General features: G+C 40.8%; 1 protein-coding gene across 6 annotated transcripts in view; it reads left to right on the forward strand.

Moving 5' to 3' along the window:
* LOC109622416 (A disintegrin and metalloproteinase with thrombospondin motifs 9) overlaps positions 1–13685 on the forward strand; it is a 692060-nt gene extending 678375 nt beyond the window's left edge. Inside the window, exons 11-23 of one of the 6 annotated variants that reach the window (XM_029871581.2) lie at positions 1155–1487; positions 1552–2162; positions 2220–2715; positions 2781–2988; positions 3249–3419; positions 5169–5309; positions 5643–5966; positions 11200–11343; positions 11504–11719; positions 12055–12213; positions 12358–12649; positions 12709–13058; positions 13263–13685. In XM_029871581.2, the coding sequence (XP_029727441.2) occupies positions 1155–1487; positions 1552–2162; positions 2220–2715; positions 2781–2988; positions 3249–3419; positions 5169–5309; positions 5643–5966; positions 11200–11343; positions 11504–11719; positions 12055–12213; positions 12358–12649; positions 12709–13058; positions 13263–13361 (3544 nt within the window). In that variant the 3' untranslated portion in view covers positions 13362–13685. The remainder of the gene's footprint in view (positions 1–1154; positions 1488–1551; positions 2163–2219; positions 2716–2780; positions 2989–3248; positions 3420–5168; positions 5310–5642; positions 5967–11199; positions 11344–11503; positions 11720–12054; positions 12214–12357; positions 12650–12708; positions 13059–13262) is intronic. The other 5 variants (XM_029871589.2, XM_029871593.2, XM_029871602.2 and 2 more) reach the window with 5 other exon arrangements.
* Positions 13686–19510: the final 5825 nt, after the last annotated feature.

The raw sequence follows: 19510 nt of genomic DNA on the forward strand, positions 1-19510 counted from the left end.
TGCAACGGTTACCGTTAGGGAACATTGGTGAACCGTCTTTTTTCGGCAGATTGATTCAATCAATGTCATAGCGGAAGTTCTTCACGGAAGGTCGTCTATCGAAAAACGTAATTTTTTATGACTACTTCTTTGAATGATTAGTGTGCTCGACTGTAGTTGGAAACTGATGTTTTGTAGCTTCTCAGTCTTGACAAAATCAAAACGCTGTTATTTTATTTTGTCCAACGTATCGGTCCGTTTGGGGCCTTCTTCAGGGACTATTTGTTGGTATATTTTTATTTTTTCATAATTTCCTTTAAAGCTTTGAAAAAACCTTTAAAAAATGATTTTTGACAAACATTTACAGCACAGACAAACAAACACTTGTGAAATTTCCATCGACCACGCTTTTAACGATCGTTTTAAATCTTCATAGTTGTTGCTTTCACAACCAGAGGCGCGCATCGTTTTCCTTTGCGTTTGATGTTTCACACTAGCGCCTTCTGTTGACGATATTGCACAACGCAGTGTCTCGTGAAACATTTCCAACAGGTGATAGTAGTGTGGACTGGGCGATGGATGTTCACGTAAATTGTTCTAGGTGTTACGTCTGTTTGACTGTGGCTACAATGTTCTCATCCAGTGTGGTACGGCAGAACCTGTAATTGTCGCTTGGATCTAGTTTCTGTTGAACGATAAAATGTGTGTTTGAAATCTTTATATCCTGCCCCGAAATTTGTTCTAGTGTACTTACTTCTGCACAATCGCAGCCAAATCGGATGCCCTATCGGAAACAGAGTCCATGAATAAGGTCCAAAACGGTTCGAAACGTCGGACGAAATAAAATAACAGTGTTTTGATTTTGTCAAGACTGGGAAGTTATCAAACATCATTCCTTATTTTAAATATGGAACGTATTTTTTTTGGACATCACGGTGTAGTCTTGCAGGAAACGGCTGCTTTAAAAAAGTCTCCGGAGAGATGATCGAAACTACAAATGACGGGATGCGTTTGTGATACATACTTTCTTTTCTTATTAACTTAGGTGATTCTTTCTGGGTCCGGGATCGTAATACGCTGTGCGTGCTAGCGGCTGATTTTTTAACTGTATAAACATGTGATCTCGTTTTGAATCGTCATTTCCCGTTTCCTTTAATTTCGTTTATTCCGCACAGACAAAACCACGGCAGCTGTATGCTGGACAAACCGAAAACAGATCTCATCGAACCGTCCTCGTCTCATACGAAACTGGCTGGGGAAAAGTTCACCAACAACCAGCAGTGCGAGCTGGTGTTCGGTAACGGATCGCGCATTTGTTCGTACATGCCGGTGTGCGAGCGGCTCTGGTGCAACAATGGCGATGAACTGCTCGGCTGCCGAACGCAACACATGCCGTGGGCCGACGGGACCAGCTGTGGCGAGAACCAGTGGTGTCAGAAGGGCAAGTGTGTCTACGTGAACAGGAAGGCACTGCAACCGCAGGACGGTGCCTGGGGTCAGTGGAGTTCGTAAGTATCCGGTTGAGTACCTTCTTCCGATATTGTAAAATTGAAAGCTTTTCTGACATTCTAGGTTCAGCGAGTGTAGTCGTAGCTGCGGCGGAGGTGTGCAGATATCGACGCGAACTTGCGATTCGCCTCCACCGGCGAACGGCGGCAAGTACTGCACCGGAATGCGGATGCAGTACAGGTCATGCAATACGCAAGACTGTCCCGAAGGAACCCTGGACTTCCGGGAAGAGCAGTGCCACGAGCTGGATGGTAACAACTTCGAAATTCCTGGGCTGGAGAAGAATGTGAAGTGGATTCCGAAGTACGGAGTAAAGTCGGAAGATCAATGCAAGCTGTACTGCCGGGTGAAGAACTCAAACAACTACTTTCTGCTGAGGGACAAGGTGAAAGACGGAACGCCTTGCACGCCACCACACGAATCGTACGACATGTGTATCAACGGGCATTGCAGGCGAGCCGGTTGCGACTACGTGTTCGACTCCGATGCAAAGATGGACAAGTGTGGAGTATGCCGAGGGAACAACGAAACCTGCAGCGAGGTTGTGGGAAAGTTCCCATTCTCCAAAATGAATTATTCCAATAAGAAACCTCAAAAGATTGTAAGGATTCCGCGTGGAGCTACAAACATTGTGATCATTCAACGCGGATACACAGACGACAGAAACTATCTAGGTGAGTATGCGTAGAATGCTACGATGGACAAATAATCATCGTTGAACCTCCTTTTAGCATTACGAGACGAAAACTACGAATACATATTTAATCCACCGAAAACAACGGTCGTATCCGGTTTCAAGAAGCGACTCTTTGCCGGTGTCATGCTAGAATACAACGGCCCAGATGAAGAGGTGGAAACAATCCGATCAGACTACGGACGTCCTCTGAAGCAGGACCTGATAGTCGAGCTGGTGTACTATTCGAAAATGCGTCCCGTTAGCGAGAACATTGTGGAATACAGCTACACCATTCCAATCGATGTACCTTCGGTACCAGTGTCGAAGGTGCCAATCTACGTGCAACAAAACCCTAGTCAGAACACGATTCCGAACTATCAGTGGAAAATGTCCGACTGGAGCGAATGTGACCAGGGCTGTTCCGGGAAACGGCACAGAACGGCTGGATGTTTCGATATCGAAACGGGCAAGGAAAGGCCGATCTCTTTCTGTCGGAACAGTGTTAAACCCAGAGATGACTACGAACCCTGCAATGTGGAATGTAAATTCGAGTAAGTAAGGACGAAAAATCACCGAGGCTTTGACTTAAGTTTTGAATTTTCTTGTTATTCTAAAGATGGGAAGCAACAAGTTCCGAGTGTTCCAATTCTTGTGGAGAAGGTATCAGGAATGTTCAGTACCAGTGCGTTCAACGATACATGTCCACGATGCAGACCAATCCCGTCGATCCAACGTACTGCTCCAACATTCGGAAACCGATAAGCATGGAGAAGTGCCACGGGCCATGTCCGGAAGCTACGCTATCCTACAGTAACTGGGGACCGGTAAATACCAAACGCCATATTTCTCTTATGTTCTGTACCGCTAATTGGGAGAAGCCGTTCGTCTTAATAATTAATCATTTTTCTTTCTTTTCTCGTCTCTCTTTCTATCTCTATCTCACATGTCTTGCCAATGCATGTGCTGGGGAAATACATCCGTATTGTGCTACGTCCTGAATCGAACCACCTGTAATATTCCTTCAATGTTTTACTTGTTTGTGTTCGTCTTTTACATGGTCAAACGCTTGAATCGACCGTCACAGTGCTCGCAAAAATGCGGTGGTGGGCAGCAGAACCGTACCGTCAGCTGCCTCTCGTCTCCGGATGGTTTCCGAATAAGCGACGAGTTCTGCGTCAATCAACCGCGAGAGGAAACCGTCCAGCGGTGTAATACGGACAGCTGCCCCGAATGGGTCACAGGAGAACTGACACCGGTAGTTATCACAATGTCCCGACAACGCCGTCGGAAAATGGAGGCTTTTGAATGTTCCTGCCGAACCCCTATCTTTCTCGCTCTGGGCGAACTCTCCTTGTTACTGTTGGTGTTACTGCTCCTTTCTTTGTCATATTTTCATATCATTCTCACATACACACACGTTCCTTCACGCAAACAAATGTGGAATATCTGTATTGGCAATGTTTAATCCTGACAAAAATTTTCCTATCTGTCCTCTTTTCCTCCTTTAGAGACAATTTAGTTGGCAAAATGCGCAGTTTTTTATCAGATTCTTGCAATGCACGCTTTTTGTAGCCCAATAAAAATCTTGTAAGTTCAATTAGACTCAACAAGGTTCATAATTTACTTGGTTTGAAATTGCATGTCAGTAACTCGGAATCCTTCTCAATCTCAACATGTCCTGATTTTTTGAATAATCTAAAGTCACACATTTGGCGGAGCCAGCATTTTCTTTTTTTACTCACTTTCCTAAACATACACGAGAAAGAGAAAGATAGTATAGGAGGCAGCTTGCCTTGTCTTTCATCTCGCTCTTTCTCGTGTATGTTTAGGAGAGTGAGTAAGAAAAAAGAAAAATCTGACTCAGCCAATGATTCCTACTAAACGATAAAAAATGACTAAAAGGTATAGATTTTCTGAACAGTTTTTTTTTTATCAAAGCCTGTATCTGCAATAATCTGAACACATAAAAAGGCTGTTGCTTAAAAACTGCAATACAAAACTGTCTCACTCCTCCAATGTCATTTAATCACTGTTTCACAAAACACTTTACACTCAGACACACTCCAAATTGTAAATACCAGCACAAACCGCTTCCGGCAAAAAAAAAACACCATTACAACTGGAGAAAAACACCATTGACCGCCTCTCGTCTTTCCGTAATATCTAGTTCAACGATAGGAATTTTCATTTGACAAGTCCGTGTATGCCACTGTTTATAACTGCCGAACAAACACAGAACTGTCATTTTCATAGGAGAACTGCCAAAGGCACCCAAAATCAGCTGATTTAAAACGTCTTCCGATAAGGCCTATTGGCAAGGCCTCACCAACTTTGCGTAAACAAACACGTTTCTGTCGACTTGAAGGGGATCCACCCACTCGTCTCACCACCACTAACAGAAAACTTGATATTTACTGTTTTTGTTAGTGGTGGGGGTGAGGTGTGTAGATGGACTTCAGAAGGCCCAAACGATGGATTTCTTTACCTCGACTTAACCGGTAAGCCGGGCTTACCCATACAGTTGAACCAGGTTTAACGCTTAAACCAGGGTGAAGAAATCGCTCCTAAGTCGACAGAAACTAGTTTGTTTACAAAATGTTGATGTGGCCTTTCCATTTGTTGGTCTTGATATGCATATTTGCAGTAAAGTGTCTCGAGTATAATACCAAAGTGGCGAATCCTTGTCGTTTTGACAGGTCTCCTGCTCGATTGGAACTATGGAGATGACAGCAAATGGACTGTTCCAATTTTGACGTTTCTCCTCTTTGTATTATCCAGGCTCGTTAATTTGCAGGACAAGTCACACGACGTTTAAAAACAACAGATTTGGGAGGTCTTTGACGGTTCTCCTATGACAATGGCAGACTTGTGTTTGCACTTTTTTTAAGCAGTTGTAAACAAACGCACACACGAACCTGTCAAATGAAAAAGGCCAATACTTTTGTTTTCGTTGTTAAATGAAACGTTCTATAAAAACATCCATGTAAATCTATCCACCGTCCAGTGTTCGGTTAGCTGCGGGGAAGGACAACAACGGTATGCTATCCACTGTGTGCTAAACAATGTTAGCGTAAACGCAGCGCTATGTGGCGTTCGGCCGGTCGCTGTTATCATCAACTGCACCATGCCACCCTGCGAGAAGAAGGTATATCAGCAACAGTCTTCCATTTTTGTTTCTTTTGTTTTCTCCTTATTTCAAAACTTTTATATATATATTCGCTTACTACGCCATTCATTTACACGTACATTTTAAACATACACCGTGGTTTATATTTTCCAAAAATAAACATTACTATTTTGGCTTTTTTGTTTCTTATATGGAATACTTTTCAAAACAATATCTTTTCGCTTTATGTGTGATATTTTAAGTTCGATGTTTTAAACAACTTGGCGCTTAAGTGGATAGAAGGACCCAGCAATCACCCACACTCTTTCCCAATGGTTCTAACCTAAATTTATTCTATTCCTTGCTCGTAAGAAACCACAGCAAGAGCCGCCGACCTATGCTTATCTGAACGAGGAAATGAAGCATTTCTCGCGGTTGCCCGAGACCAGCTACTCACACAACCACCTGAACTACAACAACGCATCGTTCGACCCGTTTAAGTGGTGCATCGGTCCCTGGAGCATGTGCGACGCCAAGTGCATGGGAGGCTACAAACAACGAAAAGTGCAGTGCTGCTACAAGAGCAACAAAACGGCCGTGGTCGACGATCGGTATTGCTCCGAGAAGAAACCCCAGGAGCAGACCAACTGCGCCGACTTCCGGTGTCCTCAGTGGAACTTTGGCCAATGGGGTGAGGTACGTAGGTCATGAGATGATGCTTGGAATTGACTTTCGTGGTTTGTCTAGAAGCGTAAGACAGCATATCAAGAAAACTGGCAACCATTATTATGTAGATGTGAAAAACAATGTTGATTATTGCTCAAAGCATTTTCCAGTACGCACAGAAAACGGATTCCGTTGCAGAACGGTAGTTAAAAATTCGAATTTCAAAACACTACATCGCTTACATATTTTTCTGATTCAAATGTATTTCTACATAGTTGACCGCACATTCCGTGTTGCCAGTTTTCTTGACACGTTTGTATCGAAATGTTCAAGGCTTGCTGAAACTGCAACTAATCAAACAATGCAGACAGATTATTCATATTTCTCCGTAATTTATTGTACTCAAATGAATGAAATTATTCACAATCATTACGGAAGAGATGACACACTCCAAAGAATCCTATGTATACAACACAGTATATCCCGAAAAAGACATCCACATGAAAAAAACGACAATCATGCAGCGATTTTTATCGTCTTTTTGTGGGAAATACAGTGTTTTTTCATAGGGGCCGTCCATTTATTACGTAAGACGATTGCAACATCACAATCCCAAAGCACTTTCGGTTTGACACAGCATTATGTCAGTCAACTCCCTTCACCCCCAAAGCGTTACGTAATTATTGGACGGCCCCTTAGGATATCTCGGGTTTGCAAAATCTAGCGCCAATACCCCTCGAATCATCATAATCATAAAAATCGAACCCATGCACGCGCATACACGCTAAATAAAACAACCCACACACTCATCCAAAACACTAAAAGCAACACCTTCAATCCGGACAGACAATTGGCTTCACACTGTATAGTAGTTAATTTAAAACCTATCAAAAAAAAAGTCAAAATTTTCACATCGTTCACCATTTGTTGGTTGGTTTGATTTTTATTGATAACGGAATGCAAAACATGATAAGTTTGTTTATTATAAGTATTTACTTTTTTGTATGTAATGCGATGCGAATGATTCGGTATGACTTGAGAAGACTTAAACAAGTAGTTAGAAGATGTTCAAAAAACACATTAGAAGCGTGCTGAGTGGCCAATTCGTTTACTACGAAAACCGTTTAGTAGGTATGCACAATAAAATTCGTCCATGAGAAGTGTACGAATTTTTGGAACGGCATTGAATGCGAAGTGCCATTATTGCAATGTTGATCTAAAAACTTGATTTCCGAAATACTTTGAATTCGGAATGCCTTCAATTCTTTTTACACATTTAATTATTTTTTATGTTGAAATAGGGTATTGGTTCCCTTCTTAAGCATGTGGTTCCCATTTTCATCTTACGAAAAACAAAGGATTGAAGCGCTGTTTGTTTTGTTTCTTATTTTTGTATTTTTTGTTAGAAGTGAGCACGCATGAAACCAAAAAGAACGGAATCAATCGGTGCCGTAATCGCTTGTTTTCGAATAGGATGAACATGGGAGCGTGAGATTACTGATGGCACACATACCCTAAATAAATGTAATGCGGATTGGCCAAAATAAATTGTCAGATAACCTTAACATGTTTCTATACTTTGATAGATTTCGACCGTCGAACAATGAATGGCTGAATGAATATACAAATGCAATGGACCTCTGCACTAGTTTAATATGTTGACGTTTGAGCGGTGTCTTGTCACACAAACATGATGAAGATTGCTTTTTGCATGTTACAACCGAGGTTACAACGCCGCCGAGATGCTCGACAGCGTCGAATATATTAGTACGGGTTTGTTGATTTACCAAGAAGTAACACATGCATTGTTCGTCGTATTATTCGCCTTTGTCACTGCTAGTGTGTGCGTTAGGTGCGTTCATTTTGCAGAAGACTGACGAAAGCCCAACAGAAATTGCTCGCTACAGCCAAACCCGACGAGTGATGAATATTCATCTCTGGGAATGTTCGTGAACATACTCTAGCAAGAGACACTCGCACCTCCACAGATGGATGTGTATGTTGTTTACTGGCTTCTTTTGTTCTTCGTATAGCGATCGGTCTGCTATGATGCTATGAAGCATGAAAACTGGGATTACAACGAACAACGATACTAGCTCGATACAGAAAGAATGCACAGAATAAAATGATGCCCTTTCTCATTTGCTGACTAGGTACCACGACGAGTTAGAAGCGCAATGCAGTTTAGCCGTCCCACTCAGAATTGCGGTTCCATCCACTGTTCAATGCTTCGCAAGATCAATGGCTACCAATGGCTAATTTCAAAATCGACGAAACCATTTCGTCCTCAGAAGCAACTTTGACGGAAACAATTCCAAAAACAAAACAACGTTACAGTTTTATCGTTGTCCAGTCCATATTTTACCTGCCATGTAATATCTACTATGCAAACAGCCCGACATTAGTTTCGAAAAACAAAAATACGCTGGGAGATATTACCAACGAAGCACAACAACAATTCAAAAGGCAAGATATTACAGATTATAATGAAATACGTCAATCTCAATGCGAATCACGTAAACTACGCTTATTACCTAACGCTTACGTTATTCAGCATAGTTCCGGATGAAATTACTGTAGAAAATGCGAAGATTCTATTGTTTTTTTTTTTCCTCTTTTCAGACACAAACCACTGCGATCTTTATTTGATCTATTGCGATTTATCCGTTGTATAGTGCATGCCCTATTACTTTATCACTACTAAGAAGTTAGAAAGTATTCGGCTTTGTTACAGTAATCACTTTCAATTTAATCGCAACGAAGGATTATGATTGAAAGGTTACGCTTTTCGCACGCTATTGACGGTTTCTTCCCTTATCGAACGCGACGATTTGAATCCGTCGCGGATAAAAACGTCGCCAGAGTCGTCGCAGCCAATCAGCAGGCGGGAGTCTGACGTTTCTCCGATCTCACTAACACAAACAGCAGCAGAGGTCGTGCTTGATTCGTTGCGATGATTCAGAAATGCCGACTGAAAGTTGGCAGCGCGTTTTGTTATGAAAGCAACATACAATACTTTGTCATTCAAAATCGAATCAAAAGAAGTCCAAATGAAATTTTATCGGCCACTGTCAAACCAAGACCCGTCCAGAATAAACGTCACGATTACCAAGGCAATCTTTGATTATTTCATTCGCAATTTCATGTAACATTTCAAAAATCATGATGATTCATGATTCATCATGAAAATTCAGCTATTTAATCTGTAAGGTGATTCCCCTAATTATTTTAATCTTTCCAAACGAATGTCAAACTCGCCCAACAAACATTTTTACCACAGAGAACAGAAATTTAAGCTCGAACAAAGATACGTCGAAATCGTGTGTAGAAAATTTAAGTGTACAGTATGCGGCAGGAAAAAATGCGAAAGTGTTTTTCAACTTCAAACCTCATTTTCGTCCATTTCACATTAACCAATCTATGTTTCAACGTTCCATGATCTATAATAAACTAGTTTTCTGAAAAGTTAATTAAAAAAATTCCCATTTTGGTCACTAACCTTTACAGGGCGGCGCTTGAAGATGAAGACAACCAGAATTTTCAAACCGCAGAAAATCGCACAGGTCGCTAAATTTCGCATCTGATAAAACAAAATTTTTGATTTTCTCTACAATATTATCAAATATATGTACTTATTTTATCTGATATGTGAAACTACATGGCTCTGGATCAGTGTGGTCTGGTTGTTCATCGAATTTGAGCTAATTTTGTTACTGTTATAGTCATTTTGTTTAATGACCATTGGGCACGCAGTTTATTGATATCCGCTTATTAGGCCTACATTATCACATGTTAAACATCAAATATGTTCATTTTTATTTTTTAGTGCTAGAATATAGTCATTGACTGATACATTGTCATGAAAAAATAGTCATATATATCCCATATGAAGCGTGTAATAGTGCCTTGGACTTTTCGCATTTTTTCCTGCCGCACCCTGTACCTCAACGCCATCAACGGAGACTGCCCGACATATAAACTCGATTTGACTACACGGTTGCAGAGTTCATAGTTAAAACACACCAGGCCACAAAGCGACCCGAGCGCTCAAATACCAAAAACGGCGCACACTGGAAACAAAAATGACAACACGACCATACACGGAGAAACTGAAAAACTCAAAATTAGGTACTTTTATACTCAATTTGGAGTTCTTTTTCATCTCCCTTTTCATGCGCTCTTTCTATTGTTGTCAGAGAGTGAAGAGAGAAACACCCCAACTTTTGCAGTTCCGTGCGTCAAGCCAACGCTGAGTTTCTAGCACAGTACTCAAATTTGAGTGAATACAACCTAGTCAAAATTTCGGTTGGGTGGAAAAAACTTAAAATTAGGTATTTTTTTCACATGGAAGCAAGCGGGAACAACCCAACAAAAACATCGATTCCATCAACTCAAAATTGGCTTGACGCACGCAACCCCGAAGTTGGGTGGAAAGAACTCACTTTTGGGTAGTTTCGTCTCTCCGTGTATAAGTGATGGCACGTTAGCGCCACGCAACGGGAGCATAACGACATACTCTGATATGACCGTTAAAAAGTTTTACACAAGGTAGAAAGCAAAGATAGATGTCTGTTCTCTGTGTGTTTACTGTATAAGAGTGGAACAAACCACTCTTGAGCAAGTTTTTTTTTGTTTTTTATCTGTATTAACGAGATTCTTAGCCCTTGGCTAATTCATCTCGGGACCCACGTTTTACTTCCCTTCCGAAGGAAGAACTCACATTTTGTGAGTTTGTCGGGAGAGGGATTCGATCCCAGGTCCTCGGCGTGATAGTCAAGTGTTCTAACCATCACACCAGGGCCGCTCCACAAGCTTTAGCTTAAGAAACTACTATTCAATTAGTTCTGTTACTTGGGCGCTAAGTATTGGCGTATTTGTACTTCCACTGTACTCTGAAAGTGAACAGGAAGGGAAGGTTAATAGAATTCAAATAAGGTAATTGTCTGAAGTTGAACTAACGAACAACTCCAAATATTTGACCACCCGCCCAATAATACCACAGAGGCACATAGTACAGAGGCACATAGTACAAAAACCACTTCAAAATTAAAACAAACTCTACCGGACATCGCTCTCACAAGTCATTTCAAGTCAAACCAAACAATCGCATCGTTTACACAAAAATTTCCAAGAAACATCATTAACTCCATGCATGGTGTTCGATTTAGTATAAAACAAATCTCTCTTCCAGAACCCAGTAACTTTTTGTCTCGCGTGCCCTAAGACACACTCTCTCTCTCTTGTTCTTCTCCTCTCGTTCTAGTGCAATGACGATTGCAATCGCTATCGTCAGGTGCTATGTCAAGATCACCGCGGCAAGGAGAGTAACGAATGCCCAATGAACCAGAAACCGCCCGCGGAGGAGAAGTGTTGCCATTTCAAATGGAGGATTACTAACTGGAAGCCCGTAATTATTCCCTTGAATTTCTTAATGTCCTCGTTCCCTGATCCAATTCACCTAAACGTGCAAGCTCAGATGATAACCGCTTTGAACATTTTTTGTCTCTTTCTCTCACTTTCTCTCTCGTGGCACATGTGGTCGTTATTTGCTGCTTGATTTTTTTTAGTGTAATGTGACGTGCGGTGGTGGCGACGGCTACCGAGTCGGCGAGCGTGTCTGTATGCGTCTGTTCCTGAGGTCTGCCGAAAACCCGCACCCGGTCAAAACCGGTCGTAAGGTCGACGCTAAACTCTGTGCCCACGCGAAGATTCCACCGGCTAAGAAGCTAGTTCGCAAATGTAAACCTTGTCAGTTCAGGTGGGAGGTGTCCCCGTGGTCAAAGGTGGGCTCATTTGTTTTTGTTTCATTTTCTGAGTTACTGTTGAACTTATGCGTTCAATGTTCGAACATAGCTTAGATACCCTGTTGTACTGTGAAGTATCCTAATTCTTTTGTATTTCTGTTTTTCTTCCATACACCACCTTGTACCATGACAATTACCATTCCTTTCCATCCATCCATCCACGTGTGATCCCCGTGTACATTTCGGTCATTCCACGCCCATCAAATTCACCTATCACACATTGTACTGACGCTGCCTGCTGTCGCCTATTGCTGCCGCTGCCGCTGCTACTACTACTACCACAAAACCTTGAACTTCAAAAACCCACAATACAGTGTTCGGTTGGCTGCGGAGCCGGCCTGGCAACGCGCAATGTGACCTGTAGCAATGGTCGCACCTCTGCGAACGTTTGCGATCTCAAGCACAAACCTAGCAACGTGAAGCCATGTGAAACGCACAGCTTCTGCCGCTGGAACACCGGACGATGGAACAGAGTAGGTTCAACAAGCAACACACGAACCCCTTTCTGGGGACAGACATTACCTTACAATGGAACACTTAACTTTTTGTGTCCTAGATAGCATTTCCGTGTCCCGAAAGTGGAGCTAACGATCTTACTTCTTTCGTAACCCTTACAGTGTAAATGCGACGGCTTCCAGCGAAGAAGCGTCAAATGTTACGATGAGCTAACGAAAACGGAATCGAATCGCTGTTTGGAACCGAGGCCTGGACAAAAGAGAAAATGTTCTCCGGCACTAGACTGTCGACCGAGGTACAGTAAGTTGATCACGACCTGCCACGACGTTCAGCGAACCCGACGAATGCGACAAGACGGAGAGTACATGTTGACCGTTAAAGGGCAACCCGTAAGCATCTACTGCCACAACATGTCGTCCAATGCACCGACCGAGTATTTAACACTGCAGTCAGGTAAGTTTTCTTTGAAATTGTGTTGCGAAGAGTGTACTTAGGGCCGTTCTTGCTCTCAGGACTGCTCGAAAACTATGCGATCTACAACAACAAGCGTGCGGAGAATGCCGGCGTCTGCTATCCCTCCAGTGCCGACAGGGTAGACGAAAGCATAGGCTACGGAGCGACACATTACCGCAAGATACGGCTCAACATCCACACGCTGCAGGTGCAGGTGGACGACCATCGGTTTACGGACCGGTCCGGGAAGCCCCAGGCATTTGGATCGGCCGGTGATTGCTACAGCAACACCGGCCGGTGTCCGCAGGGGGACTTTTCGATTAATCTGGAAAATACCCCCTTCCGGATACGACCCCGCACCCAGTGGGAAACCAAGGGGGTGAACGCGGTACTGAATTTCCTAATACGGGTAAGTGGTTGACGTTATTACGCTACCGCCATCTAGTTTTGAGATTGATCAGAATATTTTTGGAAATAGATGGGGGTTTATATCGCGATGCGAAAAATATCTGCAAAAAAGCAAATTATTGCACGTCTTGCCGTAAATTCTCGTGCTTTATTTTCACACACAATCTAATAGGCAATGTTTTTCTTTTCCTACTCTTCTTAACAGTTGGAGGCGCCGTATAAAAAAGTACGAGCACGTTGCGGCGGTTACTGCGGCACCTGTTCAGTGTCCCGAAGCACAGGGCTGTTCCTAGAGCTGGTGTGAAATTTACCTGGCCACTTTCCTACACAATCACGTATTGATAGAGTTTGATCAGTGTTCACCCCCAAGCGAAAGATGTTCACTAGAAAACGTAAATACGATACCATCATACCGCAGACCAGGGTCGTACAGGACCGTTTGAATCTGAGCATCTGTTGCGCCGCATTTCGTAGGTCCCCTATAGCCACAGCTGTAAAAGTGTGGGTATTCAGCATGACCATGCTGAGGGTGACCGGTCCGACTCCCGGTCGGTTCAGAAACTTTTCGTAATGGGAATTTCCTTGACTTGCTTGGGCATAGAGTATTTTCACGCATGCCACACATGCATACACATGCAAAATAATCATTGGCCAAGGAAGCTCTCAGTTAATAATTGCGGAAGTGCTTATAAAACACTGAGAAGCAGGCTTTGTCCCAGTGGGGACGTTTCACCAAAAAGAAGAAGATGAGCTGTTGTGCATTCTATAACATTATCTGTTTCGTCGATTATTTTTTGATTTAGTTTTGTGGTTCTATACATTCACCGTACATAAACATAATTGCACAAACAAACAGACGTAACACTTGCGAAATTTCCATCGACCACGCTTTTAACGATCATTTTGAATTTTCACAGTTGTGGCTTTCACAACCAGAGGCGAGCGCATCGTTTTTCTATGCGTTTGACGTTTCACACTAGCGCCTTCTGTTGACGATATTGCACAACACAGTGATTCGTGCAACTTTTCCACCAGGTGATGGTAGTGTGAACTGGGCAATTGTGCTCATTCTGCGAATGGAGTGACGTGAGAAAAGTCGGAGTCGTATATCGAGGTGAGAAATCTCGACTCGAATGAGGTGACTCTCCATTTGATTTACACGGCGAGTCACTTCATTCGAGACGGGATTCCTCACCTCGATATACGACTCCGACTTTTTTCACGTCACTCCATTCGCAGAATGAGCACAAATGTATTTCCATGAAAATCGTTCAAGGTGTTACGTCTGTTTGTCTGTGAGAATTGTGTCATGTGACTTTTTGGATTTTGTAGCATTTGTAGCTAACGTACAAGAATTTTTAGATTTTGAAAATATTTTTTAATTTAAAACCCAACGTAATGAATACCATTCGACTTGAAATCATATTTAAGTTTGAATAATTGGTTATCTATATTAACGAAATCTTTAATAGTTCATCTCGGGACCAACGCTTTACTTTCCTCCCGAAATAAAAGCTCACATTCTGTGAGTTTGTCGAGTGTGAGGTCCGATCCCAGCTCCTCGGTGTGATAATCACAATAGTTTAAACAACTCCCCACTCACATAATACACTGAAGTGTTTTTTACGACGGTAATGGTACCGCGTAAAAAAAAACGCGTTATTTCAGAAAACGTCGTAAAAAACCGCGTTATTTCAAAAACCGTCGTAAAAAAACCGCGTTATTTCAAAAAACGTCGTAAAAAAGTCAAGTCACTTTAGATGTGATCCTGGCTATTTTGCGCGTGTTTTAAGAAAACTCGTTTTTTTACGACGTTTTTTTTTAAATAACGCGGTTTTTTTACGCGGTACCGCTTAAAAAAAACGCGTAAAAAAACTTCAGTGTAGTCTCATCGTTGCTGGGTTTCCTATTCATATGGGGGACTATGAAGGCAGAGAACTAGTTGATTACATTGCGAATTAATTGTAAATACGATGGGACCAAAGTACCATTGTCATCAAAATAAACTACAATGAGTTGCTCCAGATTCTGGTTATCGACGGTCTGCGGTATACGTATTGAAGGGAATTCTATCAGTAAATTTGCATTTGTTCAATGTTTTACAAATATAAAATAGTGGATTACTATAGGCCTGCCCAACGTCTTTAAACCAAGGTCTTTGTTTTCAAGCATAATTGAGTAATGAGCCAAAATTTTCCAGTGCACTTAACAACTCTTCAATAACATCGCTCTCACGAATCCAAATCAAGTTAATGGTTTACAATATAGTTCAAAGTTGCAATCTGCTTTGCTAGCATCTTATGAACTGTTGGAAGCAGCCATTTCAATAGATCTAGACTAGCTTATACACGAACTTTATACGAACTATCCGCGGGCCGGACATAAGGAAATCACGAGCCGGACGCAGGCCCGCGATCCCACGCGCTGGCCGCACGTTGGGCAGGCCTGGACTACCCTATCTGAGCTGCCACTTGACAACTAACAATTGTAGTAAAAAGTGCCAAAACTAGTTACACGCATACAGCTGAAACTTACTTTAACGACCAGATATTTATTTTTGAAAAACTAAATGACGATGTTTTTAATTTAGATGCAATTTTTCAATAAGTTTGGAAAAGATTTTTTATAGGAAAGCGAACCGCACGCCAGCTCACCCAAGTAACTAGGATGCTGTAGCATAATGCAGTGTGTATTGCCTAAATATGGTTTAACCTGTACTAAGAAGAAGTAAGGCTGAAAGTATCGGATCTGTAGTCGAAGTGAAGTCATTCTAACCTCTATTAAACAATAATGAGACTGCTTGTAAGTCTTAAACAGCTTTTTTGGGATACAAAGAGTAATTCATACTTATCCACCTACATCTATAAAGAATGTGCAGCTACAGCCTCTCTTTACTTGGGTAGTGATCACAGCGCGTGAAGTAGGATCCCGAAGAACTTGGAAAAAAGTGTTGCCAGCCGAATAGCAATCAAAGACTGACAAAGAAAGAAACAATTTCAAAACAAGTATAATGAGTAATTTATTGCTAAGGCGGTTGTATGGTGAAAGTTTGGCAAACTATTTCTCTGGTCCTCGGTCCCAGATCTGACTGTTTGTTTGTTCTGTTTTATCGAGCAAATTGTAACAGTGCAGCCGCTTTTGATATTATTATAGTCGTAAGAATTCAGCCGTGTAAATTGACTAATATCCACTTCAGTGTGCTTGTTTGTATAACGATAACGAACTTTTGCGAAATTAGTACCATAGTTACAGAAAAAAAGTGTGCCTCAAGCGAAAACAATAACGATTTGCAGATATAACCCAATAGTACAAATTTTCGGATTGTAAATCTACGCAGATAAACTGCGTCCAAAAATACTCACCAATAGTGTTAAACAACTGTCCAAATAAGTATTACCGCAAGTGCTCGTTTTTATTAGGTTAATGTAGACAAATTCTGAAAGTGTTCAAAACGACCGAAAGAGACCCTCTTGAACGAGCCACTTTGTGCAAAACAAACAGGCCCACGGTTCAACTAAATCGTTCGTTAGCCCCGTTCGCCAGCTTACATTTATTTTTTCCCTACGGAAAAGCGCAATTTGTATAGATAGAATTGGAACTGTAGAGATTAAGACACAAGCGCGATCACCATCTGCCACCTCGTCAACGTTGAATTCGAAATCGGATATGAAACTGCCATAAACTTAGATGTAAAACAAAACTTCCCATTTTGTCCTTTCCAACCTCTTACGGGAAGTCATTTCCCATTTTGAGGAAGTGTCGTATTTTCGATGTATAATAGAACCACCGTTTACATTATTTCTGTAGATCCATATAATTAAGCTTAAATGTCTTCGCTAGTTTGTAAAAATAACAACAATAAGAAAATACAACACGAAAAGTATTATTCTCCATAGCTGTCACGCGCATTTGCATGTCAAAATGTTAGTGCTGCACCGAAAGCACAAATACAGAAAAATAGACTTCTATTTGGTTGAAATTCTTAGTTGTATATCGGCAAATACGCTTACTTGAAAAAAGAAATCCACAAAAAAAAAACAAAGAAAAAACTCAAAATCTCTACAAAAAGTGATCTACCAAAACTAAAATCGAACAAAACAAAAGTTGAAAAACATAAGAAAATTGCGCAGAACTTTTTCCTAGATATAGTAACAAATTATTTATTTATCGTCACATTATTATTTTCGATCTAGGAAAAGAAAATCATTTAAACAAATGGAGAATTCGTACCAATAGAGGTGCTTTTATACACGTGTTATCTAATCAATTGTCAGCCATATGTTAGAAAACTGCCTTGTCTCATAATGTGACCTCGGCGGGCGTCCAACTATTACGTAACGTTCAATATCTTACAACTCCCCATCCGCTTCCTAATTGTATGAAAACTCCAACCACCACTCTGTTCGTCACGTAATTGGTGGGCGGCGCCATCCCTGTAGATTACCCGTAGATTCCTCAAACAATCTCAAAGCTAAACCATGTATTCCTAACACTTTTCTATACGCCCCACACAAATAAACGGTTTGCTGCAGTGTAACAGGAAAGAAAAAAAAGCAGAGGAAGAGCGGCTAAGGAATCAAAGTAAACCGAAATGAGAAATATATTTTTGTAATAAAATGTACCCATGAAAGCTAAGGATTATTTTTTTTTTCAGCTTTATCCGAAATGTCCTGATAACGAGAAATATTTATCACTAACATAAATTCCTAGCCATCTTTCAAATAATAGGCTGAAGTGAAATTGCTGATGAAAACGAAAACTGGTGAACACTCTCTATTTCCATGGTATTTATCAAAGGCGATCCAACAACTGTGTTATATCATACAATAGTAAATATAATAAAGAGATTCACTAAACAGATTGATTATCTGCGTGAGCGATGATTATCTAAAATTATTGAAATTGCGAATGAAATAATCGATATTATTTAATCAGCGGCTTACGTCGTTTAGTGAATCTCCCTAATAACATTATCAGCTTACAAGATAATTTAAACATAAAAAAACTGTTTCAGTAGTTCAACTATTTAGAATGAATACATTTGTAACTAAAATAATTCAGATTTATTAGGATAGAGCGGGGTCTCCAGTTAGCCTAGTGGTTAAGGCTATGGATCGCCAATCCGGAGACGGCGGGTTCGATTCCTGTTCCGGTCGGGAAAATTTTCTCGATTCCCTGGGCATAGTGTATCATTGTACTTGCCTCACAATATACAAATTCATGCAATGGCAGGCAAAGAAAGCCCTTCAATTAATAACTGTGGAAGTGCTCAAAGAACACTAAGTTGAAGCGAGGCAGGCCAAGTCCCAGTGGGGACGTCGTGCCATAAAGAAGAAAGAAGAAGAAGGATAGAGTTGTTTTTTTTGCAATATTTTTTGTTGTAGTATTTGTTATAGCAACATCATAAACAGTCTGTGGAAACACTTTTTTATATTTCTCCAAAGTCATGGAATAGAAAATAGAACCCGATGTAACAACTACGTAAAAAAATATTTGTAAATCTAAAAAAACTGCGGTGTTATTTACAAATTTTAAGTAAGTAAAAATCCATCAATTTAATTCTTTCAAGCAGAGGCTGCTTTCGTATCTGAGTGTCGATAAAGAAGAGAAAAAGCACTGCTCATGCTATAACGTAGCAAAGCTTTGTTCAAAATTGTTGAGCAAATTTGAGCTTTTCGTTTTGCTGTTCATACACGCAATGATTTTTTACTACAAATTGTGCCTTAATAAATAAGACACAGTTTTGGGGCCAACAAATTCAAACGAATACATAAATTCCTGATACTTTTGAAACCGGCATAAGTGCAGAATCATGCTGAGTCCGAAAACGCAATGAAAAAAAATCACAGTAGAGCAGAAATTTACTCGAATTCCCCTGCAACACTTGGGATTGGGAATTGTATTTTACTGTTTTAAAGCAAAGTTGTTAACTTCATAAATCTCATTCCCCGTAACCAATGCTCCTGAATGAGCTAAAATTTTCATGGCAACCAGCTAGCACCTTGCTTTTCTGATATACGCCGAGAAATAATTTATATGTTTCCTTATTTATCAATGCTAAAAGATATTAAATTGGATCACTCTACCCTGATAAAAAAAGATCATAAAGATACAACAGAATGTATGGTTACAATACGCTGAAATGAATGGTAGTTACCAATAATTGAATTGTTTGAAACGATTGAATAACAGCAGACCCTATGGTTTTCTACCATACCATGTATTGTAAATGTCACATTTACAATAGAAAATGGTGTTGTTATGTATCTTAACCATAAAAAATCCAAATTTTCTGGAGCAAATTTAAGTCAACTACCATTTAATTTATGGTGTTTTTATTATTGAAATCTAAAGTGCCATTGACTTTATTGTGATTGATTGATTGATTGATTGATTTGTCTTTATTTAAGAGACTTTCAGCCCTTGTCTCTCTTTTTTTATTGTGTATGTATT

Source organism: Aedes albopictus, chromosome 3 (genome assembly GCF_035046485.1).
Source record: "Aedes albopictus strain Foshan chromosome 3, AalbF5, whole genome shotgun sequence".
NCBI classification, from domain to species: Eukaryota; Metazoa; Arthropoda; class Insecta; order Diptera; family Culicidae; genus Aedes; species Aedes albopictus.